The 16,512-nt window shown below is 42.2% G+C and overlaps 1 protein-coding gene across 3 annotated transcripts in view; it reads right to left on the bottom strand.

The window, feature by feature from the left end:
* Window positions 1–863: 863 nt before the first annotated feature.
* The window catches only part of SLC29A4 (solute carrier family 29 member 4), a 189,076-nt gene continuing 173,427 nt past the window's right edge, over window positions 864–16,512 (bottom strand). For all 3 annotated transcript variants that reach the window (XM_072120914.1, XM_072120913.1, XM_072120912.1), the window contains one exon: window positions 864–3,789. In XM_072120914.1, the coding sequence (XP_071977015.1) occupies window positions 3,647–3,789 (143 nt within the window). In that variant the 3' untranslated portion in view covers window positions 864–3,646. The remainder of the gene's footprint in view (window positions 3,790–16,512) is intronic.

Here is a 16,512-nt window from a genome sequence, read left to right as displayed (position 1 = left end):
GAGGTGTGACCTTATCTCATTCTCATAGCATATCACTCTTTGTGTGTGACGGGGTCTCTTCTTCCTGGTCAAAGCATCTCCTCTTCCTGGTCAAAGCATATTTCATTCTTTACCATATTCATAAATTTAAGCTCACACGTTTGCAATTATGCTATAATGCTGAAATAACTTTATTTATTATTAACAACCACATAATAAGATAATAATAATCAAAGTTCATATTATGGTATTTGTTTGGCACTTCTTGACATAATAATCTGTAAAAATCAATCTTTATGTTTTCCTTTTATACTCTTGAAATCTGACAAACAAAACATTAATACGGTACTTAGCTTACATCATTATAACTTCCAGCATATTTGGCACAGTAAACATCATATTTACTGGATTTTGAAACTATGTGTAATAAAGATAAAACATTTTTTTTAAGTAATAGGCAGCATAGTGCACATGGCCTTCTCTCATTGATTTTTTTGAAAATAGGGACATGCTGATTTTCTAATATGTACTCTAATCAATCTCCAGCAGCTACATAAACATTGGATCAGAGTAAGAGCTATCAGTCATTCCAATACTAACAATATTATTAGTAAAATGGTATTAATTTTTTCCTATTAGTGAATGTTATGGTCACTAGCATCACTAACTATACACTATCTCTCTCACTCTATAAACATATACTCAATGTAAATAAACTATTTTGCCCCTTTTTGGTCTGTTGTCTATTGCAGACATAAACATATTTATATAAAGTATATCACAGTGCATACAGTTATATTATGAATGCTTAATTTAATCTGGAATATTTTTACCTACAGTAATGGTAGGGGCAGAACTTATTTTTCCTGTGCCACTTTCACAGGTATGTAGTTATTGAGAATGCAGAGGTAGCAGTTGCTTCCAGGCCCAGACTTCCAAATGACACAATATTATATGGCACAAGGCTTATTTACTAAGTATCCGTGGATCGCATTTCCGACTCCCCAACATTTTTGGGATTTGCGCCGCTGTGACAGAGATTTAGCAGGGGATAGTGTCGTACGCAATCATTGGATTTCATGCAACAGAAATCGGGGTTGGGCCCAATGTATTTATATATGTGTTGGCTCATCTTATACACTTTGAAACACCTAGGGGCTCATTTACTTACCCGGTCCTGTCACAATCCAGGAGCGCGTTCTCCGCCGAGGATTCGGTAAGTACGTGTCAAGCGTCACGTTTTTTAAAAAAATACACGGGTTTTCCGATGGCCGCGCCCCCGATTAAACGTTGCATGCATGCCGGCGCCAATGCGACACAATCTGATCACGTGCGCCAAAACCCCGGGGCTATTCGGCGCGAACCGGTAATTTTCGGGAAACCTGACGAAAATGAGCGATTCGGGGCCCTTAGTAAATGAGCCCTCTAGTGTAACCTACTAGCTAATAGTGTCAACTACTAGATAATAGACACAAAGTTGGTTTAACATTGTTAAACGCCCCGGCGGCTAAATCCCAACGCACTACCCCCTATGTGATTGTATCCCGTAATGTACAGGGACTCAACTCCCCAATGAAGCGTAGGAAAACCTTTTTATATATAATATATATTATATATATAAGTTAATGAAAGGTAACATTTTGTTCCTCCAAGAAACTCACTTTTCTCTCCCTACCCAGCGGAAATACTTCCACAGAGCTCTCCCACAGGGCCATCTTGCTTGCGCGCCACTAAACATAGGGGAGTGGGTATTTGGTTCTCCAGCCATGTCCAGTTTTTGGTACAGACCACCTGCGCAGACCTGTTCAACTTTTATGCACCAATCAAGGATCAGGTGCCATTTTTTCAGGGGATGTGGAGATAAGTGGGTCATTTGGTGAAAGGACTGGTGATAATGGGGGAAGACCAAATATTGCCCTCAAAGCCTCTATAAATATATCCAATGCTCTCATAGGGACAATGATTACCCCTTCCACAGACAGCACATGATTAGTTAAATTTTTACATACTCAGGACCTGTATCTTTGGAGGGACTGTAATCTGACCATGAGGGATTATATTATTTTTCAGCAGCGCACAGAATACAAATCCACATCAATCATATTTTGTTATCTTCATGAGCGCTACAGGGAGTGCTTCACGATAGCATATGTGCGATATGGTTGGATCATGATCCTGTGGTCTTATGACACAGTGCATTGGGAGGCTATAACGTGGGGTTAATATAGCAGTTAAACTAATCCCTCTTATTAGCAATCTTTGAGGCCGTGGTGCTCCTCTCTCCAACACCTAATAGCCTTGGGAGTTTGCTTGCCCGGAGATACATAGGGTTGCAGTAGCATATTTCACTTCATAGAAAAGAGTAAGAGGAGAGGGGATCCCCCTCCACTTCTGTCTGTATTGTCTTTTATGTCAATTTGTGTACTGGACCTGCATATCAAATGCATGACTATCCACTGTTTTGATATATCGTACAGTTACAATATATCATTAATGTTTGATTAATGCTTGGCTGTAAGATTCTTTTCCATCTGGACATGTGAAGTCTCCCTGAGAGTTGTGAATTATTGGACTTGTGTTATCTTTTCGCCAACAGTATAACCTGGTCTTCATCCTCCTCCCCTCCCCATTTTCCTTTACTATTTAGTGTAGATGTGATATTGTCTAATGTTATATGTTGGGCCTAAATTGAAGGTTCTTGTAAGCTGTAAAACTTTTATATGTTTCTCCAGTTGTCTGGGGACTAATAAAAGTGAGTTGAAAACATTGTTAGGTACAAAAGTAATTGCCTCATGAATGTAATCCCTGTTCTCCAAGACTTTAAAGGACATCTACCACCAGGATCAAGGATTGTAAACCAAGCACACTTACACACTGGTGTGTGCCCACTCTGGTCTTCTTTTTGCTTCTAATGCCAAGGTTTTTACAAAAAAAAGGAGCTTTCTCATGCTCCTCATGCCTGAGGTGTGCCCTTCAGTCTCATTTGCATCATTTTAAAGCTTAAAGAATAGTGGATCTTACCAGAGGGGATACGTACCAATATGTCAGTGTGCTTGGTTTACAAGCCTTGATCCTGGGGTTGTAGTTGCAGTGGTAAATCATGTTTGCAAATGTTAGCTGGCACATTTTTCTCATATAATGCACTTAAGTTTTTGAAAGGTTACATGGGTTTTTCATTATCTTCACTGTTAAGGTACTCTCTGACATAACAGGTGATATTTCCTCCCCACTTTTGACACTGGGTCAAACTTCTTTTAGCTCAAACACTATTATGACGATAAAATTTAATTTAAAGCAAAATAGTGAGGTGAATTACTATCTTTTTTAGCCTAAATTGGCCTTATTTGTTACAGGCATATAATACTGGTATGAGGAGGCATATCTATATAGATTATGCTATGATGTCAAAAATCTTAATTATAGGTGCAAATTTTTTATTTGGCAGCATGCTATTTGTAAGCATTTCCCCATTGGGCACCTTTTTATTAGCAGTCTTGGAGTAATATTCTGTTGACTACTGAATATCAACTTAAAAATATGTTTTTAAGCAAAAAAAAATATGTTGCAGAATAAGGTTAAACTGAGAACTGACAGAAGTGATTAGAGCATTATGAATACATTTGTAAGAGTAACATAAAATGCTAGGCCATAAACTATATTGCAATTCCTAAATTTCTGGTGGCAACGAAGTGTTGTATATCTCCGGATGGAAGCAAATCATTTGAGATGTACTAGCCAAGTTGTATGCAAAATAAGCAACAGCTGAACCAAGTGTAAGTCCGGACATATACGATACGGTCATTGTGTTTCCTGCAGAAAAAAAAGAGAATGTAAGAGATGACATCATTATAGTGAGTCATTACAGGCTGTCCCCTACTTAAGAACACTCGACTTACATACGACCCCTAGTTACAAACGGACCTCTGGATATTGGTAATTTCTTGTACTTTAGTCCTAGGCTACAATAAACAGCTGAAACAGTTATCAAATGTGTCTGTAATGAAGCTTTAGTGTTAATATTGATTCTTATGACAACCCAACATTTTTAACCCCTTGCCGCTGAAGCCACTTTTCACCTTCCTGACACGGCCCATTTTTTCAAATCTGCCCTGTGTCACTATAAATGGTTATAACTTCAGAACGCTTTAACATAACCCGCTGATTTTGAGATTGTTTTTTCGTGACACATTGTACTTTATGTTAGTTGAAAAATTTGGGTGCTAACTTTTGCGTTTGGTTATGAAAAAAATGGAAATTTGGTGAAAATTTTGAAAAAAATGCTATTTTCAAACTTTGGAAATTTCTACTTTTCAAGCAGATTGTCATATCCCCCAAATAACTTACTAACTAACATCACCCTAAAGTCTTCTTTACGTTAGCATGATTTTTTAAGCATATTATGCTTTTTTTTGGAAGATAGGAGGCTTATAACTATACATGTGATTTTTCAGATTTTTGTGAAAATCGACAAAATCTATATTTTGCAGGGCTAGATAAGTTTGATGTGACGATGAAAGGCCTAAATGAGAGAAAACCCCCTTTAATGACCCCATTTTAGAAACTTTACCCCTCAAAGAATGTAAAACAACTTTTATGAAAGTTGTTAACCCTTTAATGGTTTCACAGGAGTTAAAAAAAAATCAGGTACAATTTTCAAATTTAATTTTTTTATAGCTAAATGAATGTATTTTTCAAAAAATCTACACATCCTCAGTGGTTAAAATACCAAAATGCTCCACAGAAATTAATACCCAATTTCTTCTGAATATGCCAACACCCAATATGTGGTGGTATACTGTTGTACTGGCACACAGCAGGGCATAGAAAGGAAGAAGCACAACCAGGTTTTTTGCATAGTAGATTTAGCTGAAATACTTTTATGTTACCATGATACATTTGGAGAGCCCCTGAAGTACCATAACAGTGAAAATCACCCCAAAGGACCCCATTTTGGAAACTACACCCTTCAGAGATTTTATCAAGGTGTATAATGAGTATTTGGACCCCACAGGAGTTCAAAAATTTGGGCTGAAACATGAAAAAATGAATATTTTTCCATCAAAAATGCACTTTTTCCCCAAATTTTTGGCATCCACAAGGGGCAAAAGAAAAAATTGCTCCACAGAAATTGTTCAACAATTTCTCCTGAACACAAAAATACCCCACATGTGGATATAAACTTCTGTAGGGACACACAGCAGGACGTGGAAAGGAAGAAGCACCCTGTGGCTTTTTGAAGGCAATTTGGACCAAAATAGTTTTCAGTGGCAATGATATATTTAGAGAGCCCCTGAAGTACCATAACAGTGAAAATCACCCCAAAGGACCCCATTTTGGAAACTACACCCTTCAGAGATTTTATCAAGGTGTATAATGAGTATTTGGAACCCACAGGAGTTCAAAAATTTGGGCTGAAACATGAAAAAATGAATATTTTTCCATCAAAAATGCACTTTTTCCCAAATTTTTGGCATCCACAAGGGGCAAAAGAAAAAATTGCTCCACAGAAATTGTTCAACAATTTCTCCTGAACACAAAAATACCCCACATGTGGATATAAACTTCTGTAGGGACACACAGCAGGACGTGGAAAGGAAGAAGCACCCTGTGGCTTTTGGAAGGCAATTTGGACCAAAATAGTTTTCAGTGGCAATGATGCATTTAGAGAGCCCCTGAAGTACCATAACAGTGAAAATCACCCCAAAGGACCCCATTTTGGAAACTACACCCTTCAGAGATTTTATTAAGGTGTATAATGAGTATTTGGACCCCACAGGAGTTCAAAAATTTGGGCTGAAACATGAAAAAATGAATATTTTTCCATCAAAAATTCACTTTTTCCCCAAATTTTTGGCATCCACAAGGGGCAAAAGAAAAAATTGCTCCACAGAAATTGTTCAACAATTTCTCCTGAACACAAAAATACCCCACATGTGGATATAAACTTCTGTAGGGACACACAGCAGGACGTGGAAAGGAAGAAGCACCCTGTGGCTTTTTGAAGGCAATTTGGACCAAAATAGTTTTCAGTGGCAATGATGCATTTAGAGAGCCCCTGAAGTACCATAACAGTGAAAATCACCCCAAAGGACCCCATTTTGGAAACTACACCCTTCAGAGATTTTATCAAGGTGTATAATGAGTATTTGGACCCCACAGGAGTTCAAAAATTTGGGCTGAAACATGAAAAAATGAATATTTTTCCATCAAAAATTCACTTTTTCCCCAAATTTTTGGCATCCACAAGGGGCAAAAGAAAAAATTGCTCCACAGAAATTGTTCAACAATTTCTCCTGAACACAAAAATACCCCACATGTGGATATAAACTTCTGTAGGGACACACAGCAGGACGTGGAAAGGAAGAAGCACCCTGTGGCTTTTTGAAGGCAATTTGGACCAAAATAGTTTTCAGTGGCAATGATGCATTTAGAGAGCCCCTGAAGTACCATAACAGTGAAAATCACCCCAAAGGACCCCATTTTGGAAACTACACCCTTCAGAGATTTTATTAAGGTGTATAATGAGTATTTGGACCCCACAGGAGTTCAAAAATTTGGGCTGAAACATGAAAAAATGAATATTTTTCCATAAAAAATTCACTTTTTCCCCAAATTTTTGGCATCCACAAGGGGCAAAAGAAAAAATTGCTCCACAGAAATTGTTCAACAATTTCTCCTGAACACAAAAATACCCCACATGTGGATATAAACTTCTGTAGGAACACACAGCAGGACGTGGAAAGGAAGAAGCACCCTGTAGCTTTTTGAAGGCAATTTGGACCAAAATAGTTTTCAGTGGCAATGATGCATTTAGAGAGCCCCTGAAGTACCATAACAGTGAAAATCACCCCAAAGGACCCCATTTTGGAAACTACATCCTTCAGAGATTTTATCAAGGTGTATAATGAGTATTTGGACCCCACAGGAGTTCAGAAATTTGGGCTGAAACATGAAAAAATGAATATTTTTCCATCAAAAATTCATTTTTATCCCAGTTTTTTGGCATCCACAAGGGGCAAAATGAGACATTGCTTCACAGAAATTGTTCAACAATCTCTCCTGAACACTGAAATACCCCATATGTGGATATAAACTTCTGTAGGGACACACAGCAGGACGTGGAAGGGAAGAAGCGCCGTTTGACTGTTAGAAGGCAATTTGGACCAAAATAGTTTTCAGTTACTCCTGAAGTACTATTACAGTGAAAACCCCCTCCTAAAATACCCCTATTTGGAAACTACACCCTTCAGAGATTTTATCAAGGTGTATAATGAGTATTTGGACCCCACAGGAGTTCAGAAATTTGGGCTGAAACATGAAAAAATTAATATTTTTCCATCAAAAATTCATTTTTCCCCAAATTTTTGACATCCACAAGGGGCAAAAAGAGAAATTGGTCCACAGATATTGTTCAACAATTTCTCCTGAACAAGGAAATGCCCCGCATGTGGATATAAACTTCTGTAGGGACACACAGCAGGATGTGGAATGGAACAAATAGTGTGAGGATGGGTTTTTGGTGGTGGAAGGGCAGATGGGTATAAGGAGGTGGTAACCAGGGCAAATAAATTATAACTGAAATGCAGGTGAATGATAGATTCTAAAGCATTCTTTCATGCAGAGGCCAGGTTTTTCAGGACAGGTGTCACATTGATAAATTGTGTCCTTTCTTTTCCCCATTTTGTAACATACTTTGCATCTTTTTTGTGTCCTTCCTCGTCCTCCAGTTTGGGGTACCTCGCCAGGGAAATGTTGCCCTGGTACAATACGGGGGACATCAGAAGTACTGGGTCCTTCTTGATGACCAAATAAGAGGGCCTTGATCACCGCCTCTTGAAAGCAAATAAATGATCCAACATGACCTGCACATTCGTATAGCACATAGGAATTATACAGTGCCATCTGTACAATGTGCACGGCCAGCTTTTTGTACCAGATCTTTGTTTTCCGTAGAGCACTGTACGGCTTCAGCACCTGATCTGAAAGATCTACCCCACCCATGTACTTATTATAAGCCAGGATGCAGTCTGGCTTGGGGGCAGTGGTAGTGGTACCTCGTACATGAGTGGGGGTGCTGGTGTCTTTGTGAATTGTGGTCAAAATAAGGACATCCCTCTTGTCCTTATATTTGACCAACAGCAAGTTCTCGCAACAGAGAGCCTTGATGTCTCCCTTTCTTAATGGTTGAGTTATCAGGGTCCTAGGGAGGCCTCTCTGGTTTCTGCGTACAGTGCCGCATGCTACAGTACCCCTGGAAATTAGGGACTTGAAGAGTGGAATGCTGGTATAAAAGTTATCCACATACAGGTGGTAACCCTTATCCAGCAGCGGGTGTATCAGATCCCAGACAAGCTTCCCAGTAACTCCTAGGACAGGGGGGCATTCTGGGGGGATAATTTGTTTATCTTTTCCCTCATAAACCCTAAATCTGTGGGTGTACCCTGTGGTACTCTCGCACAGCTTGTACATTTTAATTCCATACCTTGCCCTTTTGCTGGGCAGGTACTGGCGTATCCGGAGTCTTCCTTTAAAATGTACAAGTGACTCGTCTACACAAATGAATTTTTCAGGGGTGTAGGCCTCAAAAAACTTTGTGTTAAAGTGATCAAGGATTGGCCTAATTTTGTATAGACGGTCAAATGATGGATCGCTTTGAGGTGGGCACTGCGAATTGTCATTGTAATGTAAAAATTTTAGAATTGCCTCAAAGCGTGTGCGATTCATTACTGAGCGATAAATAGGAGTACTGTAGAAAATATCAGAACTCATGTATGTTATGTGTCATATTCTTAAGTGCCGATTACTGAAGTTTGATTAATGCCAGGGCTTGCAACGGGCAACATTAGAATGGGGAGTAGATTCAGTAGGTATGTTTAGATGGGGGCACTAATTTGGGGTGACAGGTCCTCTTTAATCAGAATGATATTTTTCATTTTTTGGGTGCAATTGTTTCATCTGTGTGGGTGTTTTCCTCGGTTCGTGCTGAGAGACTGAGAAAACATTAATTTTCTATGAATCTCTTTTTTATGAGTATCATTTCTTTGGTAGTGTGATCTCTGGTTTAGTTGCTTGGCTGCTAATTGAACACCCATCTCTCTGCAGCCTTGCTCTGCATCAGAAACGGTTAATACACTGTGACTTACGGACTCTGACCCAAACACTTGGAGCAGAATTCTGTCTGCCAGTTAAAAGTTTGCTTTACCTGCTTTTCTGTTCTTTGTGTATTCTCCTCTGTGATCTGTACTTCTGGTTTCTTGATTTTGGGTCTTGTTTTGTGACTATCCCTTTGTATCTGCGATTTTGTGCTATATATGCTATCTCTGGTGTGACCCGAACAGCTCATTATTTTTTTGTATTATTTGCCCGTTTGTCCTGTTACGTGTCCCCACTTTGGTGTAGGGTGGGAACAACGCCCCAATTACTTGTCACTGGTTAAGGTGGACTTAGTAAGTAGGCAGGTGACAGTTTGGCTGGTTCAGTTTTAGGTCTTTCATTGTTAAGTTGTTTAATCCATTAAGCCACCATCATGTTGAGGAACGTCGTGATGAGCCTTTGTTTGGGCTACCATAACATTCATGTGGATCGCAAAGGTTCCATATAGTGTAAAACTCCCAAACACAATAAATGTGAAAATCACCACACAAACAGCAAATATAGGATATCGCCACATCCGCAACAACCCATACATTAAAATAAAATCATTACTGAACCCGTATGGTGAACTCCTTTTTGTGCATCCATCCAAACAAAAAAAAAAACCATAAAAGGTGATCAAAAAGTCAAATACACTCACCGGCCACTTTATTAGGTACACCTGTCCAACTGCTCGTTAACACTTAATTTCTAATCAGCCAATCACATGGCGGCAACTCAGTGCATTTAGGCATGTAGACATGGTCAAGACAATCTCCTGCAGTTCAAACCGAGCATCAGTATGGGGAAGAAAGGTGATTTGAGTGCCTTTGAACGTGGCATGGTTGTTGGTGCCAGAAGGGCTGGTCTGAGTAATTCAGAAACTGCTGATCTACTGGGATTTTCACGCACAACCATCTATAGGGTTTACAGAGAATGGCCCAAAAAAGAAAAAACATCCAGTGAGCGGCAGTTTTGTGGGCGGAAATGCCTTGTTGATGCCAGAGGTCAGAGGAGAATGGGCAGACTGGTTCGAGCTGATAGAAAGGCAACAGTGACTCAAATTGCCACCCGTTACAACCAAGGTAGGCAGAAGAGCATCTCTGAACGCACAGTACGTCGAACTTTGCTGCAGATGGGCTACAGCAGCAGAAGACCACACCGGGTGCCACTCCTTTCAGCTAAGAACAGGAAACTGAGGCTACAATTTGCACAAGCTCATCGAAATTGGACAGTAGAAGATTGGAAAAACGTTGCCTGGTCTGATGAGTCTCGATTTCTGCTGCAACATTCGGATGGTAGGGTCAGAATTTGGCGTCAACAACATGAAAGCATGGATCCATCCTGCCTTGTATCAACGGTTCAGGCTGGTGGTGCTGGTGTCATGGTGTGGGGAATATTTTCTTGGCACTCTTTGGGCCCCTTGGTACCAATTGAGCATCGTTGCAACGCCACAGCCTACCTGAGTATTGTTGCTGACCATGTCCATCCCTTTATGACCACAATGTACCCAACATCTGATGGCTACTTTCAGCAGGATAATGCGCCATGTCATAAAGCTGGAATCATCTCAGACTGGTTTCTTGAACATGACAATGAGTTCACTGTACTCAAATGGCCTCCACAGTCATCAGATCTCAATCCAATAGAGCATCTTTGGGATCCGGTGGAACGGGAGATTCGCATCATGGATGTGCAGCCGACAAATCTGCGGCAACTATGTGATGCCATCATGTCAATATGGACCAAAATCTTTGAGAAATGCTTCCAGCACCTTGTTGAATCTATGCCACGAAGAATTGAGGCAGTTCTGAAGGCAAAAGAGGGTCCAACCCGTTACTAGCATGGTGTACCTATTAAAGTGGCCGGTGAGTGTATACTCCTGCTTGATACCTTTAAAAAGTACAAGTAAAAAATAAGCCCTTAAACAGCTCAATCAACAAAATAATAAAAATATTACGCCGCTTAGTAGACGGCAATGCAAAATCAAGGTATTTTTGTCTCCAAACATGTTTTTATTTTGTAGAATAAGTCAAATATAATAAAGCTATATAAATACCAAAACCTACTGACCCATATGTAACATGTTTTTTATGCTATTTGTGTCACGGTCCGTACCGAGGATCGCGGGTGCACCCGTGCCTGCTGCCGCGGTCCCCGCACCCCCTGCCCTCACTTACCTCTCCTGACTCCGGTGTGTACTCTGGCTCCCGGCATGTAGGCCGCATGTCCTTCCGAGGTCCTGCCAGCCATCTTTCCGAGGTCCTGCCAGCCGTCCTTCTGGGGTCCTGTCAGCCGTCCTTCTGAGGTCTTGCCAGCCGTACTTCTGAGGTCCTACTAGCTGCCATCCCGAGGTCCTGCCAGCTGTCCTTCCGAGGTCCTGCCAGCCGTATTTCCGAGCTCCTGTCATCCCGAGGTCCTGCCATCCCGAGGTCCTGCCATCCCGAGGTCCTGCTTTCCCGTGGTCCTGCCTTCCCGTGGTCCTGCCTGTTCCTTGTCCCTACCTTGGCTGCCACCGCGTGCTTAGTTGCACCCGTGGAGCGACCTGGTGGCTCCCCGCCGCAGCAAGTCCATCTTGCTTTGCGGCGGGCTCTGGCGAAGACCAGGAGTCCACTTAGACTCCGCTCCCGGGTTGTGGCTGGCATCTTTATCTCCCGCGGTGGTCCAGGGAGTCCACAAGACTTTAGTCCTAAAGGACTATTCCCCAAGACTGTGACAGTAAGATCCGGCCATGGACTCCACCAAGGTCCTGTATCCTGCAAAAGCCATGAACTGTGTCGAGGATTCTTAACAGCTACTGGCAGACCTTCCCAGCACTATTGCCCAGCAGTCCCAAGAGATTGCTGTGCAAAAAGAACTCCTGGCCAAACTTGCTGTCACTTTACGGATGATTGCCTCCCAGCAGCAGGCTCCGGCGACTCCTCCCGTTGCTTCAGTCACCCCGTTATGTTTTTCGGCAGTAGAGACTGGACCTGAAATTTTTCTGCCGAACAAATTTGATGGTGACCCCAAATTGTGCAGGAGATTCATTTCCCAGTGCTCGCAGCACCTTGTAAAGTTGTCCTCCCAGTACCCCACCGAACGCTCTAAGGTGGCGTTCATCTACTGTCTGCTCTCTGGAGAGGGCCTGGACTACCCCTCTATGGGATAGTGGTGACCCAGACATGGTTTCCCATACTAAGTTCCTAGCAAAAATCCGGTCCAGGTTTGAACCATCTCAAGTTTGGCTACCTCGCCTCTCCAGCTTGGCCCTGGTGTCCCCAGTGTCTCCACTACCTCCCAGAGCTGCTCCAGTGACTCCGCAGCTTCCCAGAGCTGCTCCAGCGGCGCCTCGACCTCTGCAGCTTCCCAGTGCTGCTCCAGTGGCGCCTCAGCCTCCGCAGCCTCCTGGAGCTGCTACAGCGGCGCTTCAGCCTCCGCAGCTTCCCAGAGCTGCTACAGCGGTGCCCAAACCTTCGCAGCTTCCCGCAGCTGCTCCAGCGGCGCCCAAGCCTCTGCCGCTTCCCAGAGCTGCTCCAGCGGCGGCCAAGCCTCTGCAGTTTCCCAGAGCTGTTCCGGTGTCTTCGCAGCTGCCTGCAACTGCTCCAGTGGCTCCGCAGCTTTCGGCAGCTGCTCCAGTGGCTCTGCAGCTTCCCGCAGCTGCTCCAGTGGCTCCGCAGCTTCCGGCAGCTGCTCCATTGGCTCTGCAGCTTCCCGCAGCTGCTCAAGTGGCTCCGCACCCATGCCTGCTGCCGCGGTCCCCACTCCCCCTGCCCTCTCCTGGCTCCGGTCTGTACTCTGGCTCCCGGCGTGTAGGCCGCATGCTTCTTCCCTGCAGTTGCACACTCCTGCCATTGTGTCTAAGTATTGCTGGCTGATGAGAGCATCACAGCAAGAGATATAAAGGTTTGCGACAATGCAAAATCATGCAGTGAATGTGAAGGTTTAATACACAAGTCTAAAAGCCCATCTATGCATAATATGTAATAAGGTTTGCATGGACATATATGAAACAAAGGTGATAGTAAATATGCCAAAGTAGTAACATCTGGCATGGGATGGCATTGTGCCTACAATAGATAGATTTCATGCATACAAATATACAAAAATACAAAGATAATGGTGTTTAAATGTGAAGAGTATATAGAAAATATACACAATATAAAAATAGATTAAATATGTGGGATCGATCCTATTAGCACATGATTCATAACAAATAAATTATATACCAAACATTGACAAATACATAGAGTAAATCCTTCATTGCTAGCCTTATATAGAGGTAAAGGATGAGTAAAACGTTATTAGAAAATAAATACAAAAATTATAAACCTAGTAAACTCTAACAAAGTTTGCATAACCTGTTGGAGACGCATATTTTATCCTGTAAGGCTGCCATGAGGGCTATATGAAAAGGGTAAGTGAGGATGCGGTGTGAGAGGTGAGAAAGTGAGGAAGTGAAAGTGAGGAAGTGAAAGTGAGGGAAGGGGGGGGGGGGGAAGTGACCTGGTAGAATAATTTAAAAACCATGGTTGCAAAAAATATATATATATAGTTAAAAATGTATTACAATGCGTTTCAAATACAGAGAAAGCCATACTCAGATATTTCTACATGAGCAGATACCCTGCAGTCACTAAATAAGCGGAGAGAAACAAAAATATAGAATATATGATGCAATGATGCATCCAAATACATGCAATAACCATATTGAAAATCTGAATGTTTAAGGGAATAACAGTTAATGTATAAGAAAACAGTTTATGAAATACAATAGAAAAATAGTAATTAAGTCAGTCGTGGGTGGTCAATAACAGAGGGTCATCTCGAATTTGATGCTCAATTTGAAGCTCATATATGGGATATGCTTGATCAAAACCGATGAAGAGTTGTACTGAAATACAAAAATCAATAATCACAAAGCAGTTAAAAACAATTAAAAACTGGTGTATTGAGATGCCAGTGTGTAAATGTAATGCACAAACCCAGCGGAGGTGGTTAAATGTAAGGAGGGAAAAATAGATTATTGTGAGAGTGCCTACTGGAGAAATGGAGCAAAACTAAGGGTCTCATTGAGACCCCTAGGTTTGAGGGTATTGAGTGTCCAGATCCAACGAGTTTCTCGTTGCGCTAACAATTTCTGGATCGGTCCGCCTCTGATGCCTAAATCCACTTTGTCGATACCACGTACTCTCAGGAGACTTGGATCAGATTTGTGTTTCTCCTTAGAGTGGAGTGCCACTGGTTTCCCCTCAAAGACCGCATCACTCTCCAATGTGGCCTTTATGTCTAGCATATGTTCCCTGATACGCACTTTCATGGCACGACTCGTCATGCCAATGTAGATCAAATTGCACGGACATATATCACAGCTTTGGTCTTGCATGAAATACTACGTGTAATATTGTATTTCTTACTTCCCAGGTAATCAGTAAATGTGTTAGCACGTTCCACATTGGGGCATGCAACACAACTGCCAGAGGGTTTACATCCCCCCGCTGGTCGATCAACACCAAAAACAGTACCGGATTTGCCCGATGTATAGTGACTGCGAACAAGAATGTCACGCAAGTTTTGTGATCTTCGAGCTGTTACAGAGGGATAAGGTGTGACGTATTTACCTACTATTGGATCACCAAGTAGGATTGGCCAGTACCGTGGCAATATTTGGTGCATTTCATGCCATTGGGAATTGTCATTTGTGACAAATCTTACCAAATCCGGAGCCTTTTCCTTTTCCTTCGGTATTAGGAGAGTTTGGCGTGGTGTCCTCTTCGCACACCAGTATGCCTACTTCAAAGACCTCTTACTGTATTCCCGCTGTAGGAATCTATTTTTTAGGTCAGTAGCTTGTATTTCGAACTCTTTTTCTGTGGAGCATATTCTCCTTAACCGGAGGAATTGGCCCGTAGGTATCACTCTGATGGTTTGAGACGGATGAGATGATGTGGCGTGTAGTAGTGAGTTGACAGAAGATTCTTTTCTGAAAACATTTGTCTGTAAAAATCCATTGGCGTCCTTCCAGATGGATACATCCCAAAATGAAACACAAAATTTGTCAGCACTGTATGTTAATTTGATGTTATACGAATTGTTATTCAGTGTGGCAAAAAATTCTTGTAGCTCCCGCAGGTCCCCCTTCCAGATGATCAGGATGTCATCTACAACCCGGTCACCGTCCAGGAGGTCCCTCTCCCACAGCCCGAGGAACAGGTTAGCATATGAGGGCGCACAAGACGCCCCCATAGCAGTCCCCCGGAGCAGTAGGTAGAAGGACCCCCCAAACACGAAGAAATTATGGTAGAGGATAAATTCCAATAGTTGTAGGCCAAATGCCAAGAATTCCGGTGTTAAATTTTCCATGGATAGGAAATATTTAACTACCCTCAGACCATCTTGGTGTTCGATACAAGTGTAGAGGGACTCTACACAGTAAAATATTTCCTATCCATGGAAAACACCGGAATTCTCGGTATTTGTCCTACAACTATTGGAATTAAACCTCTACCATAATTTCTTCGTGTTTGGGGGGTCCTTCTACCTACAGCTCCGGGGGACAGCTATGGGGGCATCTTGTGCGCCCTCATATGCTAACCTGTTCCTCGGGCTGTGGGAGAGGGACCTCCTGGATGGTGACCGGGTTGTCTCTAAGGACCGGGTCCTTTTTTGGGCCCGGTACATAGATGACATCCTGATCATCTGGAAGGGGGACCTGCGGGAGCTACAAGAATTTTTTGCCACACTGAATAACAATTCGTATAACATCAAATTAACATACAGTGCTGACAAATTTTGTGTTTCATTTTTGGATGTATCCATCAGGAAGGACGCCAATAGATTTTTACAGACAAATGTTTTCAGAAAAGAAACTTCCGTCAACTCACTACTACACGCCACATCATCTCATCCGTCTCAAACCATCAGAGCGATACCTACGGGCCAATTCCTCTGGATAAGGAGAATATGCTCCACAGAAAAAGAGTTCGAAATACAAGCTACTGACCTAAAAAATAGATTCCTACAGCGGAGATACAGTAAGAGGTCTTTGAAGTAGGCATACTGGTGTGCGAAGAGGACACCACGCCAAACTCTCCTAATACCGAAGGAAAAGGCTCCGGATTTGGTAAGATTTGTCACAAATTACAATTCCCACTGGCATGAAATGCGCCAAATATTGGCACGGTACTGGCCAATCCTACCATGACGATTTGTGCCATGAAAGTGCATATCAGGGAACATATGCGAGACATAGAGGCCACATTGGTGAGTGATGCGGTCTTTGAGGGGAAACCAGTGGCACTCCATTTTAAGGAGAAACACAAATCTGATCCAAGTCTCTTGAGAGTACGTGCTATCAACAAAGTGGATTTAGGCATCAGAGGCGGACTGATCCAGAAATTGTTAGCGCAATGAGAAACTCAA

The sequence above is a fragment of the Engystomops pustulosus genome, chromosome 8 (genome assembly GCF_040894005.1).
Source record: "Engystomops pustulosus chromosome 8, aEngPut4.maternal, whole genome shotgun sequence".
In the NCBI taxonomy this organism is placed as follows: Eukaryota; Metazoa; Chordata; class Amphibia; order Anura; family Leptodactylidae; genus Engystomops; species Engystomops pustulosus.
Note: the sequence above shows the minus strand (reverse complement) of the source record. Positions and strands in the feature narration are given on the sequence as shown.